This window comes from Lynx canadensis, chromosome A1 (assembly GCF_007474595.2).
Source record: "Lynx canadensis isolate LIC74 chromosome A1, mLynCan4.pri.v2, whole genome shotgun sequence".
NCBI lineage: Eukaryota > Metazoa > Chordata > Mammalia > Carnivora > Felidae > Lynx > Lynx canadensis.
In genome coordinates, this window is record NC_044303.2 from 9,927,900 (window position 1) to 9,955,815 (window position 27,916).

At 42.8% G+C, this 27,916-nt stretch overlaps 1 protein-coding gene across 1 annotated transcript in view; it reads left to right on the plus strand.

Moving 5' to 3' along the window:
• Positions 1–19,304, plus strand: part of TEX26 (testis expressed 26) — a 31,070-nt gene extending 11,766 nt beyond the window's left edge. The window contains exons 4-7 of the mRNA XM_030308840.1: positions 4,571–4,727; positions 11,652–11,823; positions 13,522–13,688; positions 18,889–19,304. Of these exons, the coding sequence (XP_030164700.1) occupies positions 4,571–4,727; positions 11,652–11,823; positions 13,522–13,688; positions 18,889–18,980 (588 nt within the window). The 3' untranslated portion in view covers positions 18,981–19,304. The remainder of the gene's footprint in view (positions 1–4,570; positions 4,728–11,651; positions 11,824–13,521; positions 13,689–18,888) is intronic.
• Positions 19,305–27,916: the final 8,612 nt, after the last annotated feature.

Consider the following 27,916-nt stretch of genomic DNA (forward strand, 5'->3'; position numbering starts at 1 on the left):
ATTATGCGTCCTCAAACTGCCAGATCTTTTGTCATTTTGTTTACTCTACCTAGAATCCCTTCTCGTGTCCACCAAGGACATTCATACATTCACCAAGGCTCAGCTTAAAGAGAGCTATCTCTAATTCCCTTCTCCTATAGGTGGAAGTAACTGACCCTCCCTCTGTCTTCTGGGCACTGGGTACCCTTCTCCCACCATATGCTCAGTTGTAGTAAAGAGTTTCATTTATTTGGATGCCCCCCGGAATGGTACCCCCCGGGATGTATTCATTAGGTAATAAGGTGGTGGAAAGGGTAGGATTTGATGACTGAAAGAATATAAATGGCAAGGAAGGGGAAAGAATGAAGGATGATGTTTCTGGTTTTGAGTTGCATGGCTGAGTGGACACTCCTGCTGTTTACTGAGCAGGCATGGGTGAGGACCAGGTTGGGTGGGAAAGGGCATAGGGGAAATGTGAACTCGGTTGAAGACACGTTGGTTGAAAATATGTCCAACAGGCAGTTGAATGTATCGGTCTGGGGTTCGTGTGGAAGAGGTGAGCTATAGATGTAGACTTGGGAATCATCAGGACATACACACATCCCATTTAACACCCCATTTCCTCCTGGAACCCATTCATTATAATGAATTTACCTCTTAAATATTTGCCGTAAGATTTTAAAATTAATGTAAAGCAGTCAGTTACAATATTATACTGTGTATGTATACATATATACACACACAAAGCATTTGTTTTCTTTAGGTGTTATTGAAGGCTCCCAGCCAATGAGAGCTAGAGCGGTAGGTGGTCCTGGGCACTCGGAGCCAATGAGCTGTAGTGGGGGCGGCTGCCCTGTACGCTTTCAACCAATGAGGTTTCACACCGGGCGTAGCCCCTCCAGCCATCAAGTCTCTTCCAATCGACCTGAATGAGGGTGTGCTGCATTATTTACTCTGCGGAGGCCTCTCTATCTGCCATTTATTTGTTTCTGTTGAACAGTTGCGACTGTGGCTCAGGACCTGAACTAGGATGAGACTGGCAAGGTGCTCCCTCTCTGCCAACAGAGAGGATCTGCCACAAAAGCGATTGCCCTGGGAGTTAAAATACAGATTGGTGGGTTGGAGCTCCTTCAAGGAAACCGTGGTGGGAAACAGGGGCCTGATGATATATTGGCAGCAATTGTGATGCATCCGGGTGTGGGCAGTCAGGCAGAACACGGGCTGGAGGTGGGTCAGGGCTTGACTAGTGATCACAGGACCCTGCAGCCGTTTCTGTCGCTGGCCCCTTTTGCGGGCAAGGCTTGCATGTGTATAGTGATGCGTCAGAGTGACTAGTATTATGAGGATGAACGTGTGGAGCATAAAGATATGTCCGGCTGATGAAGCCCTGGGGAATCCCCAGGTTTGAGGTGCAGGTCAAAGAAAGAAGCCGTAAATGGAGACCAAGGAGCAGCCCCAGAGGAAAGCCTGAAGGAGGTGGTATCATCAATGCCTGGGAAAGAGATACAAGAGAGATCCATCACCGTGTAAATTATCTCTGCTATCTATGGAGTGTCCCACCGGAGGTCAAGGGTGACTGCAGTTCCCATTCAGGATATTGGAAAAAACCAGTTTACCTGGGTTTAGCAATGACTGGCAGGGCAAAGACCTCAGGCAGTGGATGGTTATATGTGCCACCTTTTATTCATTCATTTAAGAAACGAATATTTCCCGAGTGCCTTATATGTCAGGCACTCTTCCAGGTCTGGGATGTAGCAGTGAAGAAAATGAGAAAAAAAACCCCTGTCTTCATGGAGCTTACACTTTAGTAGGGGGAGACGGACAGCTGATGATAAATATAACACTCAGGCAAACTGTAATGCACCATAAAAGTTTAGAAAGTGATAATTCTATGGGGAAAAAATTGATCAGGGTAAGGCGGATCCAGAGTGGAGTGGTGGGGGAAGGGTTTGCAATTTTATGTGGGGGTAATTTAGGGAGGTGTCATTTAGATGGTGACATGCAAATTGAGATTTGAGGGAGGTGAGAGAAAAAGTCATGCTGAAATCTCGGGTGAGAACCTCTCACCCTTTCAAAGGCAAAGCCTTGAGGCAGGAGCGTGGCTGATGTTCAGGAATTCAAGGCAATCCAGGCAGCTGGAGAGAAGAAGGAAGTGAGGACAGAAAACAAAGGGGAGGTGCGTTGGAAGGGGGTGAGGGGTAGATGTGTGTGGGGGGGTTGTAAATTGTGTAGAGTCCTATAGGCCATTGCAGAGTATAACTATTACTCTGAAATAAGGAGGAGCCACTGCTGAGTTTTGAGAAGAGGGGGTCACATGATTATGCTTTAACAGGTCGCCCTGGCCAAGAGTAGACTATAAGAGAGTAAAGGTGGAAGCCGAGATACTGGCTAAGAGGCTACTGCAATAATCCAGGAGATAAACGATGATGGCTCAGACTAGGGTGTTATGTGTGATTGGAAGAACTGGTCTGCTTCTAAATATATTTCATAGGTAAATAAGGTTTCCCGATGCAAAGAATGTGGGGTGTGAAGCAAAGAGATGCACCAAGAATGACTCCAGGGATTTAGATTGAAACAGTGGCAAGGATAGAGTGGCCATTAACTGAAAGGTAGAATATTCAAGACTCAGGGGGACGCTCAGGGGTTCGGTTGTGGGAATGTGAAATTAGAAGTGTCCTAGCAAGCTTCCAACTGGAGATCGACAGAAGAAGGACGTTGGACCATAGGGATCTGTGTTGAGGGAGAGGGTCTAAGCCAAAGATAAATGGGAGTCATCCTATGTATTTGAAACAAATGAGACTGGATGAGATGATCAAGCTAGAAAAGAGAAGAGGTTCAAGGACTGAGTCTTGGGGCATTTCACTAACAAGCAGTCAGTGGAAGAAGCAGCAAAATGGACTGAGAAGGGGCAGTCAGTTGTGAAGGAGAAAGCCCAACAGAGCGTGTTGTGCTGAAAACCAAGTGAAGAAAATGAAGGAAAAAGGACTGATCACTGTCAAGGTCAAGGAAGTCGAGGATAGACTTGGTCGTTGGCATGCATGGAATGGAGTTCGTGGGTTGCCTTGACAGGAGTAGTTGTGGTTAGAAGAATGCTTGATCAGTGTGAGACAGAGGGCTCCTGGGAGAACTGGCCGAGTCCAGATCTGGGGTGGGAAATGTGCAAGATGAGTCTGGAACTACATAGAAAGAAAAAAAAAAAAAAAGACTAGAGCTATATCAAAATTAAAGAGGTGCCCACAGGCTCAAAGGTAATTTGAGCTTCAATAAGGATAACATATGCAATAGATTGAGACACATCAAATATGCTTAAATCTGTGAGTTCTGTTAAAAAAAAATGGGGCCACTTTAAGAGGATGATAAGAGATCAATTCATTATTTTAGAAACTGATGGAAGGAAAATGATCAAGCTCCCCCACCCCGTGCCTTCCCTATATGAACTATGCCCCTGGTAAGCTAAATGGTAGATGAGGGAAAATGTCTCGTTATAAACATATTCTAGCTTACACATGAAAAAGAACTGATAGACTATCACCCCCTTTCATCCATTAATCTAGGCATTGAGCATCAACAGCTGGTAACCTCACACAAAGAGAAACAACTATATGTTGTAATCCTCCTTGTCACATACCACTTGCAGTCTCGTCAGAGGGATCTATCCTGAGAGTAAGTCAGTCTCTGCCAATTGTAGGAAATACAGGGGACAGAGGAACTTGTTAAACTGCACAATGAGTATGCATTCAACAAAATCCAGAGCGTGGGAATCTCTCTACATCAAATGGCTTGGTTTCTTCAATAGATTATAAGGGAAAGAAGGGGATGGAGAGGGACCCTGAAGATGAAAAGACACGTAAAAGACAAATTTGGGGACGGTCAATGTATGTAATTATTTTGGGGGGTTTCCTGCGAAGGGAAATTGGGAAATATCTAAGTAACTAGAAGGGAAGTAGAGTGAAGGGGGCGTTTTTAAGATAAGAGAAATGAAGGCAAGCTTGGACAGCCATGTCCCCAAAGAGAGGGAGAAATGGAAGTTGCAAGAGACAAGTGAGAATTGGGGGGGAGGGGAGGGTCACGTGCCAGAGTAGGCTAAACACAGTGGTCTCCCATCACAGCGTAATGAGTGCAGATGTGGTGACGTGCCGGGCAGTGTTTGGAGGTTCTCATCAGATGGCTTCAGTTTTCTCAAGGAAATAGGAAGCAAGGCCATGAGAGTGGGTAGATGGAAAGAGGTGCTGGAGGCTTCAAGTTTCATAATCATAAAATCTCTTTGGGGGCAAAGAGGAGAGAGCGCCTGCCCTCCCCCTCTTACAGGCTGCTTCTGAGAACTCTGCATGGGAGGCAGGGTGTCTCTTGAAGCCTGAGACTGTCTGCTCCTTGGGCATTTAAAGCCAGGTCAAGAACTCACGTGGGTCTCTCCTCTGGTCTCAGCTGGAGATTTCTGGTTGGAGGCACACTCTTTGGACTCTGCACACACTGCAGTGTGGTAAGTGGGTGTAGAGGACCCAGAAGAATATATACCCACAAACACACATAATCTTCATTCCATTAGGTGAACCTATATCGCTTTTCTTGAAAATTGTGTTTGTATTAATAGGATTTCTTTCTCTGGACGTTGCCTCAGGGCCAATCAACAGCATCAATAAAGAGCCACCTCCCTTGGAAAATCGCTGCTACAAAGGAAGAGGTTAGGAAGGCGATAGCAAATCAGTTTATTTCTAGTACTAGAAGAGACTTTGTAGACACAGCAAAAGGTAAACATGTTCATTTTCTCTCTGGTGATATGTTGTGCCCTGGAGTTGCAGTGGGGAACAGCACAGATGCAGTCTCTTTCCTTAAGGAACTCACAATACAGACACAGAAAGAGGCAATTTAGCAAACAAAAGGTCACATATGAAAAGGTGTATCATATGGGAAATTCTGGGTGCCATGGGTGCACACAGTGGGACATCTAGCCTGAAGTTGGGAAGGGGAAGCCAGGAAAGGCTTTCTGGGCCTGGAAAGCGAGGATGAAACAGCCCTGCAAAGATGAAGAGGTCAAGTTCAACATGCCATTTCCAATTATTGCTATTTTGAAAAATTAAAACTTTTATTAAACTAATGCATGCGTACATCTAAATCAAATAGTAACCTAATGGCTTATTACAAAGTAATAGCAGTTCTTTGACCCTACTCCCCATTGGTGATCAATTCAATCCTTTCAGTGGTTCTTATGTGATACTCCATATTTTAAAATAATATGCATATACCTTTATCTTTGGTTCATCAATTTTAGACCTTGTTATTGACTTCCTGTTATAGTGGTTGAGGATTTGGCTCTCCTGTAACTCTTTCTCACTCCCCTTCCATCCATTCTCTCTATAATTATATTACAAATTCTTGTTTGATTCAATTGCTAATGTTTATATTGTGATACTGATATGATATATTATGATTATGTAAACATTCATTGCTGAGCTAGGTAGTATTTTATAATTGTTTCCTTTCCTTTTTGTTTTCTTTTTTTTTTTTTTTTTTTTTACCAGAGTTAATAATTGACTTTTTATTCATATGCTTAGTTTTCTATGGACCTGTCACTAATTTTTGCCAAATTCTTTATCACATACATTTCAAGACTTTTTTCCAAACACAGTTTCAAACACTCTATCACTTCTGTTTTTCCCAGAGATGTTCTGCTTGACACCCTTCATCATTCTCTTCTAATCCAGACTGGTTGTTGTGTAGCTTTGCTGCCCCACCTTGCACTGCGACTTCCTTTCTCATCATTCTAGGAATGACTTTGGCCTCTGCCTGCATTGAATCTTGTTTCCTCTTCCTCTTTCTTATCCCTTCTCCCTAGTTTTGCCGAAGGACATCTTTCAGTACGTTCCTAAGAAAGAGTGCACGGGAGGAAGTTTTTTGAGTGCGTTCTGCCCTATTTGGAAATGTCCTTTTTAATTCCTTAAACTTGTCTGATAGTTTGGCTGGATATAAAATTTTAGGTTGATAATCATTTTCCCTCAGAAAGCATTCCTCCAAATATCTTCTAGCATCCAGGATTTCTTTGTACAAGACTGATGCCATTTTGATTCCTGACCCTCTCATATATATTTTTTTTCCTGGCAGCTCTTAAGATCTTTTCTTTATTCCTGACATTCTGAATTTCACAACTGTATGCATTAGTGAGAATCTTTTGTCATTGATTATATTGGACAATTAGGGGCCCTAGAAGCTAGAGTCATGTCCTTCAATTCTGGACATTGTTTCCTGCATGTCTCTTCCCACATTTCTCCCATCTCTTTTCTCTGTTCTCTTCTGGGACTCCTATTAGTTGGACTGATCCTCCAATTTTCTCATCTTTTCTCTCCTAGTATCTTTGTATTTTTGTTTTGCTAACTTGAAAATTTCTTTAGTTTTTAATCTAGCTCTTCTATTGGATTTTTAATTCACTAGCTTTCTTCTTCTCTCTGATTTTTTTATTTGAATAGTAAAATTAATAAGTTTTATTTACTGCAATATATAGAACTCTGATTATTATGGTCTATTATGGTCTGATTGTTATGATTATTTTTTAAAACAGCATTCTGTTCTTGTTTTATATATGCAGTAATTCTCTTATAAATTTTAGGATGTTTGTGATACACTTAATTTTCAACCTTTTCGTCTATTCCTTGCATTGTCTCTATTTTCTGAGTGTTTTAATGGTCTAATGAAAATTTGGTTTTCTGTTCATACTTACAAGAGGGCAGAGGCAGATTTACTATGATGCTAATAAAAGTTCTTTTAATTCTTTGGACTCTCTTTTTAAGTGAGTGTAGGCAAAACATTAATCTCTAAGGTTCGCAAAACCTACAAGGGAGATACACAAATCTGATTGGAAACTGCATACAGAGATGGGGCTTATTAGCAGGTACTTGATTTAGGTGGTTAGGTGATAAGCTCTCTTTCTGTTGGGAAACCCCCAAATACCCATATTTATAGGTCAGTTTCTCCAGAGAGAGAAACCCTTGGCTGTTGGCCTTCTGAGAGCAGGATTGGGGAGGAAACTGGGATCTTCCTGCTTCCCATGCAACACTTACTGAGCCCTTCTTTTTCCTGTTCATCTCACTACCCCACCTTCTACTGTGCCTCGTGTCCTGGAATCTCCTGAGCTTCTCTCATTCAGTTTTACACCTAATAAATTTCTGGTTAGGAAAGGATCACCAAATGACTGCATGAGGTTAAGAAGATTGTGCAGGAACTCAACCATGCTGTATACAAGCTTTCACCCAAGCTGCTTGTTTTCAGCCTGAGCCTCAGTACCTGCCTTACCCTGTTCCTGTTACAGAAGCCTATTGGGGGTCTACAATGTGGATTAGCTCACTGATTTGTTATTCCTTTCGGCAATCACTTAGTTTTAGCTTCCTCTACTTTGCTAATTCAGTTGCCACATCTGTATTTGGTCTCCAGCTTCTAAAAATATGGTAACCTCTAATCTGCTATCATTCTGGTGAAGTTTGGGGAGGGAGGAGTCAAGTATGATATATGATAATTTTTATGAATCTAAATTGGATATTATTCCACTGCTTTATTTCACTGGCTTTGCATTGTATTTTGTTTTGATTTTGTTTTTGAGAGAGAGAGAGAGAGAGAGAGAGAGAGAAGGCACAAGTGAGTGAGGGGCAGAGAGAGAGAGAGAGAGACAGGGAGAGAGAGAAAGAGAGAAACAGGACTCACCTGAAGTGGGGCTCATGTTCACGGGAAGTGGGGCTTGTGTTCACCCAAAGTGGGGCTCGTGTTCACCCGAAGCAGGGCTGGAGCTCACGAGAAGGGGGGCATGAGTTCACTTGATGTGGGACTTGAACTCCCATCCAAGTACTAACCAGGCCCGACCCTGCTTAGCTTCCGAGATCAGACGAGATCGGGCGCGTTCAGGGTGGTAGGGACTTGAACTCATGAACCGTGAGATCATGACCTGCGCTGAAGTCAGATGCTTAATCCACTGAGCCACCCAGGCTCCCTGCATTGCACTTGGAATGAAATCCAAGTTTCAGTTCCTTCTCTTTGCTCACAAGGTCCTGCAAGACTGCCATAGCCCTTGCTTACCTCCTCACTGTTCCTCCTCCCTCCATCCCCTCGTTCATCAGGCTCCAGCCACATGGGCCTTTTTAAAATTCCTATAGGATACCGTTTCTCCCCACCCCCAGCCTTCAACCAGTGCACAGGCTGTCCCCTTTGCCTGCATTGTTCTTCTCCCAGCTCTTTCTGTGATTTTACTGTGTCATTCTGTAGACTCCAGAATGTCCCCTTGCCTGTGAGACCTTTCCTTACTGTTTTAGCTGAAGAAGTGTGCCACCATATCATTTGTTGCCTTCTAGCACCTGGCGTTTTGCAGTCATTTGTTTACTGATTCTTGTTTTTTGTTGTTTTTGCTTTATTCTTTCTTCCACTATTCGGCAGGTGCCCCAAAGGCCTTTATTCACTCAGAATCTGGCACGGTCGGTATAGTCTAGTCTGGGTATGGGAGGTGCTCTGTAAATTTGTGGAATGATGGAAAAAATATACGGGAAGTACACTTTTTGAAATTAGATGAGTATAGAATCAAAAGACCTCCCTACTTCAGGTAAATATTAAGGGTGATGGGAAAAGATTTGAAATGTCAGCCTTCTTAAAAGATGTCTTCGAGCTTCTAAGCAAAGGCCTTTCTGCGTGTACAAATTACCATCTCCCTATGTGTAGATAAATACCCAAGACCTGCCAAGAGTCTCTCCTAAATCTCTTAGCTCCGTCTGTTCCTCTTCCTCCAGACCCACGGCGCCCCCGGCGGCCTTGTGCCTTGCGCACACACTGCCCCCCTCCCGTGGGCCACCGGCCGCTCCCTTCTTGCAGCCTATGTCTGTCCATAAATGAAGTCCAAAGACAGGCTTCGTGTCTCTCCTGGGAGTCTTCTCTGATCCCCCATGTTTGGATTGCTGGCCCTCCCATATGTTTTTATAGATCTTATTCTTATCTTTTTCACATTATTTATCACCCAATATTGTCATTCTCTCTTTTTTGTTCTGTTTCTCTAGTATTTGAAGCTTCTAAAGCGCAGGGGCCATGTCTTATCTTTGTATCTTCATCATTGTATTAAGGCCCATGAGTGAGAAGCACGAAAAGGTGCTTGTTTTCACATTGAGGCCTGGGGAACTTGGCTTCGATGAATTAGAACAGCAGACGGAGACAGCAGAACTGGTTCTTGCTTGGCTGTAGATTATGCGCATGGTCCCAGTGGTTTTGAACGTGCTGTAGATGCACGTTTGACTGGGGACTTTCTGCAAGTGCCATGCTAATCTTAAATGGGCCAGTTTCTCTCCTTGGGCTATAGGTACACTAGTGCGGCATCAACCGTTCTCAAGTGAAAAAGAAAGAGTGGGAGCTGAGCCCCTGAGGAGCAGGGATGGCTCCCCGCGAGGAGTCCAGGGCTTGGAGGTGTGGTTACCATTGGGTCACGTTAGCTCTGAGTCATGGTTATCCCATCAGGGCAAACTTCAGTTCCACTACGGGGACTTCAGGCATAAGTTGGGTCCCTTGGGATCAAGAACTTCTCTTCTTGATGATACTGAAGGAACTCATTAACCTGAAATTTTGTAAAGACAATAAAAGCGTGCGTTGAGAAGAACGAGGTCGATTACTGTGATAACGGCTAAGGATCAATGAAGAGTAAGACTTAATCTTTATCTTCAAAGGAACGCAGAGTAAGTCTAGGCTCTAACTTTGTCTTTTCTGGGTCTTCACGTCCAATTGCTCCACTACGCTGCTTGATCCTGGTCTACACGGACCAGCCCCTCAAAACCCTTCACAACCTGGTTTCTAACTTACCTCTCCTGATTCACCCTCAGCTACTCCCTGCCCTGCATACCTCACACTCATGCCAGCGAGATCATACTTAATGAACACAGTGCACAACTTTTGCTGTCCTGTTGATCCATCACCGAAGCACATCCTTCGCTGTGTCTGCCATTTAACTCTTGTCTTCCTTCCCTTCCCCTAACAGAGCTCATTATACCCTCTCTGGGCTTCTATAGCACCTGTTGAAGGCTATGAGTCAGTGATTCTTAAGCCTAGGGGAAGCTTGTTTACAATGTAAGTGCCTGGGGCCCCACTTCTAGAGATTCTCAATGTCTGGGATGAGGTTCAGCAACTGTGTTTTGGAAGAAGTTTCCTAGGTAAGTGTGATGTATTATCTCCATGTGAGAACCACGGTTCCAAGTGTTACGGTTACAAGATGTCACATTCCGTATCTGTTTGTCGTGTGTACATCTTTCTAATCACGCTAGTTTGAGGTCGTGCAAGGTAGAACGATGACTAGGTTATTTTTAGCTTTGGCACGGAGCACTTCAAGGACTTCACCAAGAATTTATTTTCCTCCTATAAAGCTACTAGTGATATACAAAAACCAAGGTATAGATGGTGCTTACTAGGAACCATACCAGATGGTTTCCCAAAATATCTTCAGGGATATCCTGTTTTTAAGCCCTAGAGTTGCATCTTCTCTATAACTTTGTCTTCTCCTTGGACAGGTTATGAGGTCATTATGAGGGCCATTGAGTACCCACATCCTCTTTTCCTGACTCATCTAAATGAAGAGGCAGCACGTAGTGAAGCTTTCTCTCACTGTGCTGGTCTAGACGTAAATCATTTCTAAACAGATCATTAAAATGCTCTTGGGTGCCAGTAGATGCCATCACATATTGTTGGATGTACCTTTGAATTAAATATCCATAAAAACTACGGAAAAATGAATTCAGGACAAGACTCGAGTTTAGTTTCAATAGATCGTGGCACCATTCGGATATTGCTCAAGATGGCCATGTTAACATTCTTGTCCTGAATAAAATTGGTGGTGTGTGACGTGCCTCTGAACCACCTTGGTAGCCAGAATTAGGGATGAACTCCCTCTAAGTGAGGTAGCTTGTGCCTCCTCTGTGATCTGGTAGCGCTTGTGGAAGCTGGCGTTTAGTCAGTGCCTCGTAGGTATTTACTGATTATTTATCATCATATCATCGGTATTTGATGAATATTCGTTAGCAGAGTTATTACAACGAAATAATGGCGCCGTTGTCCGCCAGTGACAACGATGTTACCTAACCCTCCATCAGAAAGGGATGAGCTTCAGGTGGTTCTTTCCCAGGTGACGGGGATGGTATGCACTTCTAGGGTTGCCAGATTTAACAAATGAAAATACAGGATGCCCCGTTACGTTAGAATAACAGTATTGAGTAGATAAGCGAGTATTTTACAAAAATTCTTCGTTATTTATCTGAAATTCAAAGTTAACGGCGTCTTATGTCTTCCATGTCAATCGTAGCCTTACCTGAGATCTCTCTCTCCACTCCCCACCCTGCCCCAGGGACGAGGCATCCCTACTGGAATGAGGGATGCCTTCTGTGTCCATTGAGCAGAACGGAAGAGCGTTCCAGACTGACATGTGATATATTCATTAAAACCCACTTCTAATCATTGGAGCATATACTTCCCATGCCTGATAAAGCAGAAAATTATTTCTTGGTTGAAATATCCATAAAAACGACATTGATTGTACCTCTAAATACGAGAAGAGTGGGTTTAGTGTGATAAAATTGGAAGCGACTGCCGGAAATAAAAATGGAATGAAAATACGATGCTATTTTAAGTAGCTTACAAGGGGTTACTGCCTTGTGTCTGTGCCTCCATTCCAGCTCAGGAGATTCAGGAAAGTTCTCAGATGTCGCTGGGACAGAAAAAGTTACTTCCTCGACCTGTGGACACTGAGTTTCGACGGAATTACCAAGTTCCAGCTAAAATTCCTGAGCTTCAGGACTTTAGCTTCAGTTATGGATGCTACTCAAGCCTCCCAGTTGCTTCTCAGGGTCTAGGTAAGTACACCTATAGCTTTTAAAGCAACTTTATAGATTCTGTCCTTGTTCCAAGATTCTTCAGCACATTGGGCCCTGGCGGGTAATCTTGGTGACAGTCACAAAGAATGCCAGTGATCCCTGTAAGCCTCCAAGGGATCAAAACTAGGCGTAGCTTCAAACCCAGGGAATGAGTAAGTCCTGGGAAAGAACTGATTGCTTTTGCTGTGAAATGAGTGCACGCTCTGCCTGGGGGCAGCGGTGGGGATTGAGGGACACTTCCTCCTTGTAAAACAAAAGGAAGAATTTAGTTACTATAAAATGACTAAAAAAAGAGACTGAGTGGGACTGAAATTAGATTTGTCAATCATCCACTGGAAGCTTGACCGTATGGTATGTCCATCAAGTCTCTTCAGATTCAGCAACCATTCCATTCACGTATTCTTTTACGATCCTGATTCCTACTGTTTTCAACAGAAAAGCTCTTAAAAGTTCCATGATCAAGCCACCTCCAAGCTACTGGTTAAGAGGATAATTTGCTGTCAGTCTGAGATGGTGATATATTCCTGGTGTGGAGTTGGGATCGAGTAGTACTCTAGACAAAAATCACAGCATAGAAGCTTAGCCTCTCGGGATTAGAAGACAGCGTAGAAATTACCTCATCTGGATCTCACACCCTGTGGGAATCCCCTCTACCCCATCCTTGCCAAGGGCTGATGTTGTCACTCTTTGGAGGATACCCCCCACCCCCAGGGCAACTCTTTCATTCTTAGATACTCCAACTGTTGGAAAGTTCTCAACGGCTGGAACCTTCCTTGCTACACTTTGGCTTTGGTTCTACGTCTTCCTACAGAGGTTAACTAGTGTGAGTTATTCTATGAAAACCTTCCTTTATACCTTCCACGCTCTCTACCGAAAGCATTTCCAGACCCTCCAAATGCTCTTCTTAGGATGTAGCATGACAGTGCCCTCTTCCTCCCCCTGCTTCCTTCCCCTGGCCAGTGGTCCCTATAAAGGCACAAGCTGGGACTGAAAGCAGTATTTAAGGTGTCCTTAAGGTTCAAAGATTGGGCATGCTGTAGAAGTTAGGTTCTCACCTCATGTTTTCATTGCTTTTTTTTTTTTTCTGTGATAATTCCATGACCATCGGAACCCACATTAAATGAGCAATATTCAGAATCAAACGTCAGTGATTTTGGTTTTGCTTGCACCTGATGCCTTTACTAGTCTGAACGTGTAATGAGTGCCAGCTGGAGATGTCATCACCGCTCACCTGAACACACCTGGGGCCCTGAGGGACTCCTCTTAGTGTGTCAGCCCATGTCTGCACAGGGGATGGCACAAAAGGGAAAGAAGCTTCCGTGAAGGCAGTAGTTTACTAACGAGGAAGTGGATGCTACCATCCCAACACGCTGAGCAGCAGAAGAGTCGATTTCAGGGAGCATTTTTCTGAAAACGGAGGTCAAACTTGAGTCTCCGGCCATCAGCCCCAGTCACCACCACTGCCAACAGCAACGGTCCTGAGTCGGAGCAGCTCTGCTCAGCCCGAGCCCCGGGAGGAGTCACTCATGTACAGCGCCTCCCTTTCCAGCACCTTAAGGGTGATGATTAAGCTCCGAGTTGGGTTCAGGGCTGTTGGGGGCTTGCTAGACAAATAAGGGCAGGAATTCTTTCCTCAGTGACAGCCTCCGTGTCTTTCCCTCCCGTATGTCCCTCTCGTCCCTTCCGTGCTGTACAGCCACATGAGGAATCAAGAACGCACAAAGAAGCGGACTACGTACCAAAGCGATTATGGGAAAACCTACCCGGATTTCTTAGTGATTTTAAACTCAGTTACTCCCTCTCAAATCACAGAGTACCTTCAGAGTCTTTCCTACAAAGGTAAGAGGAGGTCTTGAGTTACTGTTTAATGGATTTACAGATCATCATACACTGCTTTTTGCAAATAGAAACTGTTGCAACTTTCAGCCACTGGAGTTAAATGTTCACGAAAAGATAGATATTGCCTCATAGAAATCCCATAGTTTTGTGTAAGCCTCAGCCCATTGAAAGTAACGTTTTCTTTTTCTTTTTTGTTTTTAACTTTTTAGTGTTTATTTTTATTTTTGAGAGAGAGAGAGAGAGAGTGAGCGGGGGACGGGCAGAGAGAGAGGGAGACGCAGAATCTGAAGCAGGCTCCAGACTCTGAGCTGTCAGCAAGGAGCCCGATATGGGCCTCGAACTCACGAACCGTGAGATACTGACCTGAGCTGAAGTCGGATGCTTAATCGACTGAGCCACCCAGGCGCCCCGGAAAAAAAGCTTTCTTAAAAGAGGCCCCAGTGACTCTAGCCCCACTTATTACAAAAGAAACACCTAGCTTTTCACTCATTCCTGATCTCGCTCATTTCGCTCATTCAGCCCGTGGTTGAATTGCTCCCATACGACTTCTGTTTTTATTACAGTTAAGTGATTTCTTCTGTGGGTGTTTATACTGTCTCACGATTTCGTTTTCTCTTATGTGATCTTTATTTCCTGTTTGGTGGTACTTTTTGTGACAGCCTTTTAGAGTACATGAGAATCTCTGTGTATAATGCCCTCAAAAAGAGCGAAGGCTGTGCTCAGGACAGTGTTAGTTCATTCTGCATGACAAAGACTTATCCCAGCTCAGGGCCTGGGGACTGGAATCTCCTCGAGAGCATCTCAGGGGCCGCTGGTCATTCTGTGCCTGTGTAAAATGTCAACTCAGAGCAGTTGGAGTGAAGGAAACTCAACTCCTCCAACAGCTGTGCTCAACACCCACTGCTAGTGACTGCCCTGTCACTCCTCATCTTTGAGCACATGCCCCAGTGCAGACATTTATTTTTTTGAAGTATATTCATACGCCACTAAACTAACGTATTAGGTAAGTTACAAAACACACTAAATGCTAAAGGAAGAAGTGCTTCGGGCTGTGTGGGGGTCACTGCCTTGTTTTGTGCCCTGTGCTCGAGCATAAGCTTAGGTCTTCCGCCATCTCCTCAGTAATCCTCCCACTGCTCCCTGTCGCCTACCTGCCTTGGTCCCCAATCTCCGTCCTTTGCCTGTCCCCAGCTACGATCGGAAGAGCTTGATCTTCTGAAATCTTCACTGAAACCCTTTTATCCTGAGATCTCCTACCCCACACAAAACTGAAACCCTACTGTGGGCAAGACAGAAAAGGGAGTGTGTGTGTGTGTGTGTGTGTGTGTGTATAGGGGGGAAAAGAGGATACTTCCCATGATTGCAGACTGAGGGCTGATGGCCCAAAGGCCTTTAAAAGAGCTTAAATGTTGGGTTTTAAGAGGAACAAGAAGCAGGTGTTTTGCCTCACTCTAAGGCAGAAGCAGAAGTCTGTCTTCTCCATCGGGAGCCTCATTCCTCTCAGCAGGTGCCTCTCGGCCCGTTTGGCACGTCAAAAGGAAACCAAAAGGCTCTTTGAGGTCGGCTGGTCAGATCTTCCAGGGAGTCATCCCATCAAGCTCAAGCCTGCTTTCTGTTCCTTTTCCTAGCTTGGTTCACCTATATAAAACTGTAGTCAGCGTCCCGTAAGGTGCTCTTTTCACCTTGGAGCCACGTCTGTTTGACCCTATAGAGTGCTCCCAAAGCAGATGCTCCCGTCTGCCCAGGGACTTGAAATACAGATGCAGCTGTCGCTTCTCCGCCTGCGTGGAAAAACCGTGGTGGCTGCTGGCACTTCTGTCCTTGGTTGTCTGTGTGTGTGATTTGTAACTGAGCCCTAGTGGTGCCCCCCAGGGGTGAACTGAGGACTCTTTAGATGCTTTGCAGCCTCTGCTCCACTCAGATGTACCTTCTCCAGGATTCCTAGCATAAACCGATTCCGTTGGACTTCTCCAGTTGGGCTTTTCTCTCCAGACAAGTGAGACATGGCCTATTACTTAACAAAGTAGCTTTGGGGCCAAGCTAGGCTTCGGTAGCTTTTCAGATCTCCTCTCTTCCTGGTGCCCTCAGGATGGGTGCTGGGGCAGGTACAAGATGCTTGTGCCCCAGAGCCTTGCCATTTTGCACTGACTTGGTGGCTTGTAGGATCTGCTTGCTCTGGGGTCTTGGTTTCTCTTCCCTAGTTTTGCTTTAGAATGACCTACCCATCAGCCAGCTATGCTACAGGCTGACAAGCAAGTAGGAGGTTCCCTTTGAATTCTCATGCCCAAAACCTGCTGTCATTTTCTAGTGTCTGGGACGACGCTTATGCTTTTTGGATGGCGAGTGTCTCAGCAGAGCCCATGTGTGGTAGGGCTGAGCCAGGATGCAAGAGAATAACAATCTTGGCAGGCATATTAGGCTGAATGAATGATTACCACCTCAGCTTAAAGTATTTTACTGGATTATCCCTCTTAGACAGTCTCAGAGCCCAGAACAGGTACATTTTGAAAGAGAGAGGGGAAGGGGAGGGATGAAGGATATGGCCCAGGGCTGGGGCTAGGGAGGTGGTGGGGGGAGGTAGGATAGAGAAGACTCCAGGAAGACACAAAATGAAGCTGGGGAAGAAGAAAGGGGGAGCAGCTGAAGGCAAATCTTTTGTTTCCAACAATTCTGAGGATCGCTACTTGGTATTGAGTTTCTCTATGAGAACTTGAGGGGTTTGAACTAGATGTCTTTAGTGGGCATTCTGTTTTCAAAATTGCTTTAATCTCTGAGTGATTCAGACCACCAACAGCTCTGACTCTTGGGGCCTCTGTTATCTATTGATAAGGACTGTCATCTCCCCAGGTAGTCCCCCCTCGAACGACAAAATTACCTGAAATCTGGCTTCTGATGCTTTCAACTATTACTCCCTCTCTATCTCTCCCAATCAACACTCCCAGGAATATTCCTTCCTAGGGTGTGATTCAATGTTGTGACGAACATATTCACGGACTCGAGAAACTTCACCGATTGAATACCTATAATGCCTACTTGAGACCAAGATAAATAAAAAACAAATCCCTCTTTTTTCAAGGAACTCATCGTCAGGGGTGGGAGACAGGCACACAGTGGTAATGTCATGAGCTCTGTAATCGAAGTAGTTTTTGGGTATGTTCCAACCCTGTGGATTGACATTGCCTGAGGGAAGGCTGCTTCTGGGAGGGAGGCTTCCTTTGAAGGTTAAGGATGAATCACCCTGACAAGAACCAGGGCCTTTCAGAGGGAGCAGAGGGAGGAGCATAAATGAAATCACGGAGACATGAGTCTGAATCTGTACGTACTAAATACAGTAGCATCTGGATTACAACCAGTAGCCTGTCTGACATTAATTTATTTAAATTGATATTAAATTGGACACAATCTCATCTTTTTTTATTAATTCACGCCAAATTTGATTCACCCTCTATGTTTACCTTTGGTATAAGAAGGATTTTTGGTTCATTTGCTTGCTTATTTAAAATTAACTCTTTGCTGTAAGGTTTAAAATGGAGCCATTTGGGGCTTGCAATGACAAGGACTCAAACTAGCAAATGTTGAGAGTTTGGAGCAAAAAGTTGCTGGTGGGTATATCAAATGGTAGGATCACTGTAACACTTGTAACAGATCTGGCAGTTTCCCACAAAGTGAAACCAAATCTACTCCATGACCCAGAAATTCTACTTCTGGGTATTCACCCAAGAGACAAGAAAACACATGCCCATGGAAGGACTTGTCCAAAAACGTTCATGGCCATTTTATTCTTCACAGTCCCACACCGGATACAACCCAAATTACCACCAATAGCAGAAGGTAAACAGACTGGTATGTTCACAAGATACTACTAGATCTTAAAAAGCCCCAGTGATTGGTGTATTCAACGACAAGAACTTCAAACACATTATGCCGAGTGAGAGGAGCGGGACACAAAATCATACGTTTTGTATGTGGGCCTTTATTCAAAGGGCTACAACAGGCAACATTTATCTGTGATGAAGGAAATCAGACGAGTGAGCGTCTTGAGGGAGGAGGCGTTGACGGGGAAGGAGCCTGACAAGCCTTTCTGGAGTGGTGGCAGTGATCTCTATTATATGGGTATGGGTTACATACACCCAAGTGTCAACCCATCGAACTGCACGCGAAGGATCAGCGCGTTTCACTTCATGAAAAGGATACCAAAATTCAAAAAACGCTGAGGTCAGAAAAGATATGGAGCAGGGTGGGGATGGCTTACAATTAAATGTTAGGTCGTAAAAACAAAGAACCACAGAGAATTGGAGAGTAAACCTGGTGCACACACGTGCACTCCTGACCTTTAGACCTCGGCTGACATTTGTAACATGGGCATTGAACTCGATGACATGGTCCCACTTGCATTTTTCCTTTCTTTTGGTCTTTGCTACATAGATGACAATTGCTGGGAGTAAGAAAAATTTTACAGCTCCTCTCTGATGTATATAATACACACACGCGCGCGCGCGCGCACACGTATATGTAATGACGATTAGGGAACCATGGATGTTCCGACTCAGACAAGGCTCCTTTACTTTCCAGATGAGGAAATGGAGGCCAGAAGGTTGAAGGGCCCTCTCATGGTCAGTTATTACTCAAAGATAGCAAAGCGTACCAAGGTTTGTTGGCAGAAGAAATAGCCCTGGCTTCAAGAAGCTCTTGAACAGTAGCCTCTATGGTTTTATGTCATCACGGTTTATTACTGTGTTGTCAGTAGTAAAGGACAAGGCTATCCTATTTATTGTCTTTTATGGACCAGGCCCTGCCCAGGTGCTTCTCACATAGCATTCCTAACCCAGTCCAGCAAAGGTGCAAGGTAAGCGCTATTATATATATTCAAAGACAAGGAAGTGAAGAGATGGAGAGGCCATGTGACTTGCCAAAGATCGTGAGCGCGGAACGGAAACTGAAGTCAGTTTCATTCCAAACTCCATGCTCTTTCCAGGAAGACTTGCTGATCCTTTGAATCTGAAGTGTACTCTTTTTAATCCATACTTATACAATTGTGCCTTTCTAGGTATTAGACATATGCCCTTTGATATTTTGGTCCCATCAAATTTGTATATAGAGCGCTATTCTCAGATATTTTTCCTCCTTCCTAGAATTTCTCTGTTTAGTGCTTAAGTAGTTAAATGGAAGATTTCATCCTGTTTTTCTTCATAATTTTCAGACAGACAAATTCTTGATCGCTTTATTCGCTCTCACTGTGGCGTTGACATGGGACAGGAAAATAACGGAAACGGTTCAAATGAAGAAAATTGAAAATCAATGAAAGCACCGGGTCAGAGGGCCTACTGAGTCATTTTTTCAATAATGAAAAAATAATAAGATCCAAATTGTTCTAAATAATTTATTCGTGACTCTGTGTAATTTTGTTTTATTTTGTTTTTAAACAATAAAATCATTTAAGGTCATAAATCCTTCCCACCACCATAGCTTTAAGTGTATCTAATAGATTTTGCTGTAATGTTTTGTCCTATTATCTTCTGGATACTTAATTTGTGGTTTCAGTTTTGATATCCTCTTAGACCCAGAAATTATGCCAAAGAGGTTTCTTAATTTTCCAATAATTAGAGGATTTTAAAAAAAAGTTTAATTGTTGATTGCCTGTTTGAAAATTAAAAATACAGGGGCGCCTGGGTGGCGCAGTCGGTGAAGCGTCCGACTTCAGCCAGGTCACCATCTCGCGGTCCGGGAGTTCGAGCCCCGCGTCAGGCTCTGGGCTGATGGCTCCGAGCCTGGAGCCTGTTTCCGATTCTGTGTCTCCCTCTCTCTCTGCCCCTCCCCCATTCATGCTCTGTCTCTCTCTGTCCCAAAAATAAATAAACGTTGAAAAAAAAAAAATTTAAGAAAGTTAAAAATATATATATTTGCTTTGGAAAATATACCAAAGTTTTTCTTTCATTGTGCATATGATTAATTTGTAAATTACATGAATATAAGAGGAGAAAAAAACGTGTAGGTTATTGTGTTTCTCACATCGTGTCTATCTTTGCTTGTATACTTGAACTGTCAAATTCTGAAAGAATAATATTAAAAACAGCCCACAGTAAAAATGTTTTCATTAATGTCTCCTTGGATTTCATATATTTATATTTATATACGTAAATATATAATATATAGCTGTTATGTTGTTTGTCAATGTTCATGACTTATAGAGCTTTTTCAGTGATTAGTTTCCTGCTCATTACATACTCTTCCTCTTTGATGTCATTAATAGTTTTGGCCATGAATTACCTTGAAGCTGATATTAGTGTTGCCATCCATGTTGGGGTTGCTTTTCTTTGCCTTTTCTTGGTATATCTTTGCCTTCCCTTAATTTCCAATCTTTCCTTGTAGCATTGTTTCAATATGCTTCCAGAAATACCTTATGCCTGGGTTTTATATTATAACTAATGAGAGTCTTTATCTTTCGTCAGGAGAATTTAGTCAGTAATTATGATGCTTGACATACTTGCTTTTATGATTGCCATATTAGTTTTTGTTATTCTTTATTGTTCTTTTTAGATTTACTTTTAAATTTTTTCTTTATTTTTTCTTAAGCATTAATTTTTATTATTTTTGATGTTTATTTATTTATTTTGAGAGAGAGAGAGAGAGAGCACGAGTGGGGGAGAGGCAAAGAGAGAGAGAGGGAGAGAGAGAATCCCAAGTAGGGCCTATGCTGTCGGTGCGGAACCTGACACAGGCCTTGATCTCACAAACCGTGAGATCATGACCTGAGCTGGAATCAAGAGTCAGATGCTTAACTGACGGGGCCACCCAGGTGCCCCTGATTTTTAAATTACACTATTTTTTGAATTAAAAGCAGTTTTTGAAAAGTCATACATGGCCATTGCTGAATTTGGGGTTCTCTATTAAAATAAAAAATTACACAATTCCTATGCTTCCGGTGCCTTCTCCTTCACAACTCCTCCCTTCCCCACTTACTGATGGGAGATATTTTATTTCCCCATCTCATAGTATACTTCCTGTCCCATCCCCACACGCACATGTACACACACGCTCACACACACTTCACTGCTGAGGGAGTTTGGAATTTTTGCTTCAAGCGCTTCTTAAGGATTTCCTTGCAATTTCCTTTCCTATTTAAAGAAGATGTAAGGCATATAATTTTCAGTCACATCATCAGTATCATCCACTTATATTTAACTATCACCGGTTCCTCCATTCTTTTGTCTTTCTAAATGATGAGATCCGTGCTCTGACTTACTTTTATCTGGTTAGAATAGTTGCTATGGATTTTCTCAGATGGGTTCCCAGGATGGTAACACCCTGAACCTTACTTATCGCACAAGGTCATTCTTTTGACCTTTTGTCTTAATTAAATGGTATCGTGTCTGGGTGTAGAATTCTTGGAACTAACTTTGAATTTCTCAATTGCCCACAGGTATTCTATTGTCTTGGTTGAGAGTACAATTTATAAGTCAGATACTGGTCTGGTTCAATTACTGCCATACGTGATCTGGGTTTTGTGAGTGTGTGTGTGTGTGTGTGTGTGCACGTGTGTGTGCTTCCTGGAAGTTTATAAGATTCTCTCGTTATCTTTAGACTATTTCGGTAACTTTTTGAAGCTACGTTCAGTTTCATTTGGAATTTTTCTTTAACTTCAGGTAATTTCTTTTACTTCACCTTTTGTTATTATGGCCTTTCTCTATGGAACTCTCTATGCTACCTTTTCTCCTTCTGAATATAATAATATTTGCAGCAGAGGCCTCCTGGATCTGTCCTTTTAGTCTTTTGCCTTTTTGTTTATAGTTGTCATTTTTAAAAATGGTTTTAACTTCTGTTGTATGTTTCTTCCTTTTGCTCACTCAAAACATCAGTTTGGTTCTTAGCAATGACCCTTCTGTTTGCCACATTTTAAAATCCAGGCATTAGGGGCGCCTGGGTGGCTCAGTCAGTTGAGCAGCCGACTTTGGCTCAGGTCACGATCTCACGGTCCATGAGTTCAAGCCCCGCGTCGGGCTCTGTGCTGACAGCTCGGAGCCTGGAGCCTGTTTCGGATTCTGTGTCTCCCTCTCTCTGACCCTCCCCCGTTCATGCTCTGTCTCTCTCTGTCTCAAAAATAAATAAACGTTAAAAAAAAAAATTTTAAATCCAGGCATCAAATTTTATTTTAGCTTTAGTTTTAGAAAGTCTTTTTTCCACTCTATGATTGAATCTCCTTGAGAGTTTACTTCTCTTTTGTTAAACTTATCCTTACCTTCTTCGTTGACTCTGCCTTAATTGGAGCCACCTTTTCTAATTTTTGGGTCTGGTCTTTTCCCTCAATGTATAGAGTACTCATAAAGGATATCATAGGTTGTCTGCCCTCAGGCTAGGTCAGTCCCCTGGGGCCTCTGAGCCAAGAAAAATGAGCCTTAGGGGAAGGCTGGTCAGTATTTGTTTACTGGCTGAGAAGTGAAGGGCTTGGCTAATAGAAGGGCCCTTGCTACTGAAGGGCAGGGGAGAGTCCCATGCTCCCTCTGGCTCCTCCGAGAAGGGGATGAACAACTCTTTCTCAACTGCGCAGACTGGGAAGAGTGTTGCAAACCCCTCCAGGTTTTGTATGGTCATCAGGCTTGGACAGGTTGTCTCGGAACCACAAGCGACAAGGGGACAGGTGTAGTGCTTCTGGGAGGTATATTCCCACATCTGCCCATTGGGGCCCATCAGAGAACCTTGAATCGGAGATCCTTGCTCTGGGTTTCTCCCATGGCTCGGTGTCTACTGCTCTACCATGGCACAAAGATTCAAGAAGAATAAAGATCTGTACCTACTCTGAATTTCTGACGAATTTGTGACTTCACACAAGGCCCGGGCCCCGCTCAGTAACGTGCAGTTTGGTTGTTGTGAGGTATTGGAGTGCATCGGAAGCTCTTTGAAGATAAGGCTTCTCAGCCTCACTCTCTCTACTTCCCCAGAAGTTGTGTGGGGGCATTCTGTCCTCTGCTCCCTGCCCTGAATAACAATTACCAGCAAGATTTGCGTGGGGAGGCAGCTTGACCACACAGTGTTTTATGGATCTCTTGTTTGAACCTGTCCTACTTTCCATTTCCATTGTGTATGAAAGCAGCAATATCCCAATGGTGTCTCTTTAAGATGGGTAATTTTCTACCTATAAGCTGGTGTTTGCCCCGCGTGGGCCAGCACTCGAACATCAAGCTGCTGTTGATGTCTTTCTTGGAGTTCTAGGGATTTCGCTGTGGCCAGCCAGTAATTTCACATGGATTCACTCTTAGTTTAGTGTGTGTAGTGTGGGGTTTCCTGACTGTCCTTACAACACTCATTCCAAAGCATGGTCCACACACCACTGGGATCCTGTGACAAATACGAAACGAGTAGCCACTTCAGTCGATATTTATTGAACACCTACTTAGTCTGCAGTATTTTGTTACAGCAGCCCAAATAGACTCATACACCCAGCTGACCTGCCCGACTGACCCACAAACTGTGAGTGAAAAATAAATGGTTTTCGTTGCATGCCACTGAGATTAATGTAACCATAGCTAAATGATTCACGCACAGTATTTATTTAGATGAGACATTTCAGGGAAACCTCAAAACGAAATGAAAGGCTTGGTACAATCAGTTCTCCCTCTTAAAAATATTAAGTCTGAACACCACTAAAAACTGGGTAGTGTTTAAAAAGTGGTTGTCTTTTAACATAGGAGAGGGCGGTTGTGTTTCCTTTGTGTTTTAAAGCCTGCCAAACGGTGAAGGCATTCGAAACATTGAAAACTTCAAAGGTTCTCCTGAGGCCAGTAGCCACTGGTTATTTTAACGTGCCAAAGGATGTGAATGATTGCTTTGCTATGGTTCCTTCTCAGAGCATATTGTCAAGACCAGATCAGTCAATGCGTCCGACGTGAATTAATTATGTGGTCCTAGTATCTCTATTACCGTATTTCAAAGAGAGTTGCATTTCAACACAGATAATGATTCTGAACTTGTTTCTTTTGTGGAATCCCCTGATGGTTTTTTTTTTTTTTTGATTCCCTTTCCACTCTCTTGCAAAACTCACCCCCGCACACACACCCAATCAAAAAAAAAAAAATAATACATACATAACAGATTTTTATACTTTCCAGAAACATCTGTTCTTTGTTTTTAACCTCTTGAGGAAACTGTGATATAAATATGTTTAAATTTGTTCTGTTTTGTTTAAAAAATGCTTTCACGAACGGAAGAGTCGAAAAGTAACATCACTTTAAATTAAAGACTGCAGTAATGTATTTTAAAAAAATAAGAGGAAAAGAGAAAAATCACCATGGTGCATATGTAGTGGAATTTTCATTATGTGCTGAGAACCTCTCTGTACAGCAAGTATAGGACAGAGCGGTGCTTCTCAACCTTGGCTGCACAACAGAATGGCCTAGAGAGATTTTGACGCGGGGCTCGATCTCATGAACCACGAGATCATGACCTGAGCTGAAAATAAGAGTCAGGCATTCAACCAACTGAGCCACCCAGGTGCCCCTGTCTCCATTTAAAGTGGGCTTCCTTGTGTGTGTATATACCACATCTTTTTCTATTCATCAGTCAATGGGCATTTGGGCTGTTTCCATAATTTGGCTATTGCAGATAATGCTGAAATATCAGGGTGTGTGTATCCCTTTGAATTAGTATTTTGTGAGTGGGGGGATGGCTTAAATAGGTGATGGGGATTAAGGAGTGCATTTGTTGTGTTGAGCACGGGGTATCCTATGGAAGTGTTGAATCGCTATATTGGACACTGTATGTTAACCGACCAGAATTTAAATAAAAACTTAAAAAATGGGGGTGCCCGGATGGCTCAGTGGGTTGAGCAGCTGACTCTTGATTTTTGGCTCAGGTCATGATATCAAGGTTTGTGGATTTGAGCCCCGCCTTGGGCTCTGTGCTGACAGTGTGAAGTTTCCTTGGAATTAATTCTCTCTCTCCCCCTCTCTCTCTGCTCCTTCCCCACCCTCTCCTGCTTGCTCTCCCTCTCTCTCAAAATAAATAAGTAAATAAAAGAAAGAAAGAAAGAAAGAAAGAAAGAAATCTTTAAAAAAACTTTAAAAAATGAAAATTAAAAAAATAAAGTAGGTTTCTTGTAGATAGCAAATAATTAGACTTGCTTTTATTTTCAATCTGATAATCTCTCTCTCAATTAGTGAGCTCATGCCATTCACCTTTAATGTGATTATCTGTACGATTGGATTAAAATGTTTCATTTTGATATCTGTTTTCCATTTTATTTCATATCTTCTTTTTTCCCTCTTTTTCTATCTTCTCGTGGATTGATATCAGCATATTTTTTGAATCAGTTGGATTGATCCAGATTATTTTTATTATTCCATCTTTGTCTCCACTATTATTATGTATGCTGTTTTCCAAATATTTTCTAGTGCTTGCCTTAGTTTCTCCAATATACATCTTGAAGTAGTATGTATCCACTATTAAATATTTTACTGCCTCCTATGAGTTTAAAGACCCCATAATTTTATATGCCTAATTCCCTCCTTCTTTCTTTTATGCTATTGTTATCATACATTTTATTTTCACCTATGTTATAAATATGCAACAGACTACTATTCTTTTTTAGATAGCTTTGTTTTTTTTTTTCAACTTTTTTTTTTATTTTTTTTATTTTTGGGACAGAGAGAGACAGAGCATGAACGGGGGAGGGGCAGAGAGAGAGGGAGACACTAGATAGCTTTCTTTTAGAAAAATCAAATTTGATGTTATCTTTGTTGTATCTCTAGCACTCTCCATTTCTTTGTGTAGGTCTGAGTTTCTGTCTGATGCCATATTCTTTAACCTTCCCAAAGCTTTTCCTTCTGGTAGACTTTTGCGTGAGGATTAAGGTTAATCTTATCAGGAGCTGGGCTGAGTTTGAGGTGACTTGTTGCTAGGATTACCCTCGGTACAACAAAACCTACAAATTTTTCTCAGTTTCTGTTTGAGAATGTCTCTGTTTCGCTTTCAGTTTTGGAAGATATTTTTTGAGCTATAGAATTTTTGCTTGACAGATTTCTTTTCTTTCAACATTTTAATGGTGTTCTTCCTTTGCCTTATTGCTTGTGTCATTTCTAACAAGGGGCGCCCTAATTCTTATCTTTATTCCTCTGTAATATGTCTTTCTTCGGTGACTGTCTTCAAAATTTTCTTTCTTTCTTTTTTTTTTTCCCCAAGGAGTTTGACTATAATATTAAGGTTTTTGTTTGTCCTTTTGTTTGGCTTTGGTATTTACCCTGCTTAATGTTCTCTGAGCTTCTTAAATCTATGGTTTGGTTTCTGTCATTGATGTGGGGAAATTCTCAGCCATTATTCCTTCAAAGAGTTCTTCTGCCCTGTTCTCTTGTCTTCTGCTTCTATGATGCTAAGCACACATATATTACTTGGCATTGTCACTCAGCTCTGAAATATTCTGTTTTGTTCTTTTTTTTTTTTTTTTTTCTGCTCTATTCTTTCTTTGTGTTTCAGTTTGGCTAATGTCTATCGGCCAGTCATCAAGTTCACTGATTCTTTTCTTGATTGTGTCACGTCTACTGATCAGCCCATCAAAGGGGGCTCTTCATCTCGATTTCTACATTCTTCATTTCTAGCATTTCCGTTTGATTCTTTCTTGTGGTTTGCATCTCTGTGCCGACCTTACCTATTTGGTATTGCATACTGTCTACATTTCCATTAGACTTTAATATATTCATGGTAGTTGTTTAAAACTTCCCATTACATAGTTCCAACATCGGTGCCGTAGCTGAGTCTTTTTCTGTTGATTGCTTTGTCTCTTGACAGTGTACTGATTTTTTTTAAATTGTCCTTACATGTGCCTCATAACTTTTTGCTGGAAGCGGAACATCTTGCGTACGACAGTAGAATCTGGAGTGAACAGTTCTCATGACTGGGTACTGTTATGCTTTGTCTTCTAGTAGACCTTTGGTGTGGGAGTTAGCGTTCTTTCCGTCAGGTTTGTTGTGCTATGGTTACCCTGGGTGCACCACAGGTTTCAGATTCCTCTAACAATACCTTGTAGTGGAACAGTACCTTGTACCAGCTGGCTTTCCAGAGACTTTCAATTCCTGCTCCTTCCCCAGCGTTAGGTGTCTCCTGCACGATGCACCTCAGTATGGGTGTGTTTCCACACTTGTATCTCTGCTGGCAGTATTCTACTGTTACTTGTCACTCAGCTTGTTAGCGTCGTGGTGGGGATGTTCTCTGGTGCACTGGCTAAGCCTTATTCTTAGGCTGATACTAGGTTCCCAGGTCTTGGGATGTGGCCTTCTCAGGACTCCTGCCTCCCCTCTAGCTATAGTTCTGAGCCCAGTCCCTTTCCCATGAATAGAGGATACTTTCATTTCCCTTCCCTCAGCAGCAGTGGGTTTTCCCCTAGGCCCTAGAGGCAGTATTATTTTCTCCCCCCTTATAGAATAAAGCTTTTATTCCATAGGAGAGATAGGGAAAGGGGTCGGGGTAGGGCTTCCTGCTCCTCCTGTGGTAGCTACTCTCCCTAAAGCCTGCACCATATTTTCCCTGGAGAGTCACAAGTCCCTCCCATGAACTCCTGGCGGGGTCCATGGAGAAGTCTGCAAGGGGGTGGGAGATCCCCCAAGTCCCGCGGCCTCACCGGGCTCCACACTCTACTGCCAGCCCGTATTTAGTTTCTATCAAATCACCAACTGTTCTTGCAGAATTCTTTCTGGCGTCCAGCTGCTTCTGTCCTAGGTTAAGCAAATATCAGTTCCCATCTCGCCCCGCGGGTGCCCGTGTCTCCTTAGATTTGGGGCTAGTTGGTTTGCCCTGTGACCTCAGCTCTGTGATAGGCACAAAAAAAAGTTGCAAACTTGCAGTTTGTCCAGGTTTCTGTGGTGGTCGTTCTTATCAGGGTGGGAATTATACCTTTTCCTCCTCTCCAGAGCCCTGAGCGGAAGCTGAAAGTCAGAAATAGGGTTTTTAGTTGAAGTTTTCTGTCTTTTAACAGTTTCTAACTTCCACTTATAAGTAAGTCCCGAGGATGCAATGTACAGCATGAAGACGATGATTTGCTATATTGTATATTTGAAAGCTGCTAAGACAATAGATCTTAAACGTTCTCATCACAAGAAAAAAATGTGTCACTATATAAAGTGATGGATATTAATTAAACTTATTGTGGTGATCATTTCACAATACCAACATGTATCAAGTCATTGGATTGTGTGCCTTAAATTTATACAATGTTATATATCGATTATATCTCAATAAAACTAAAA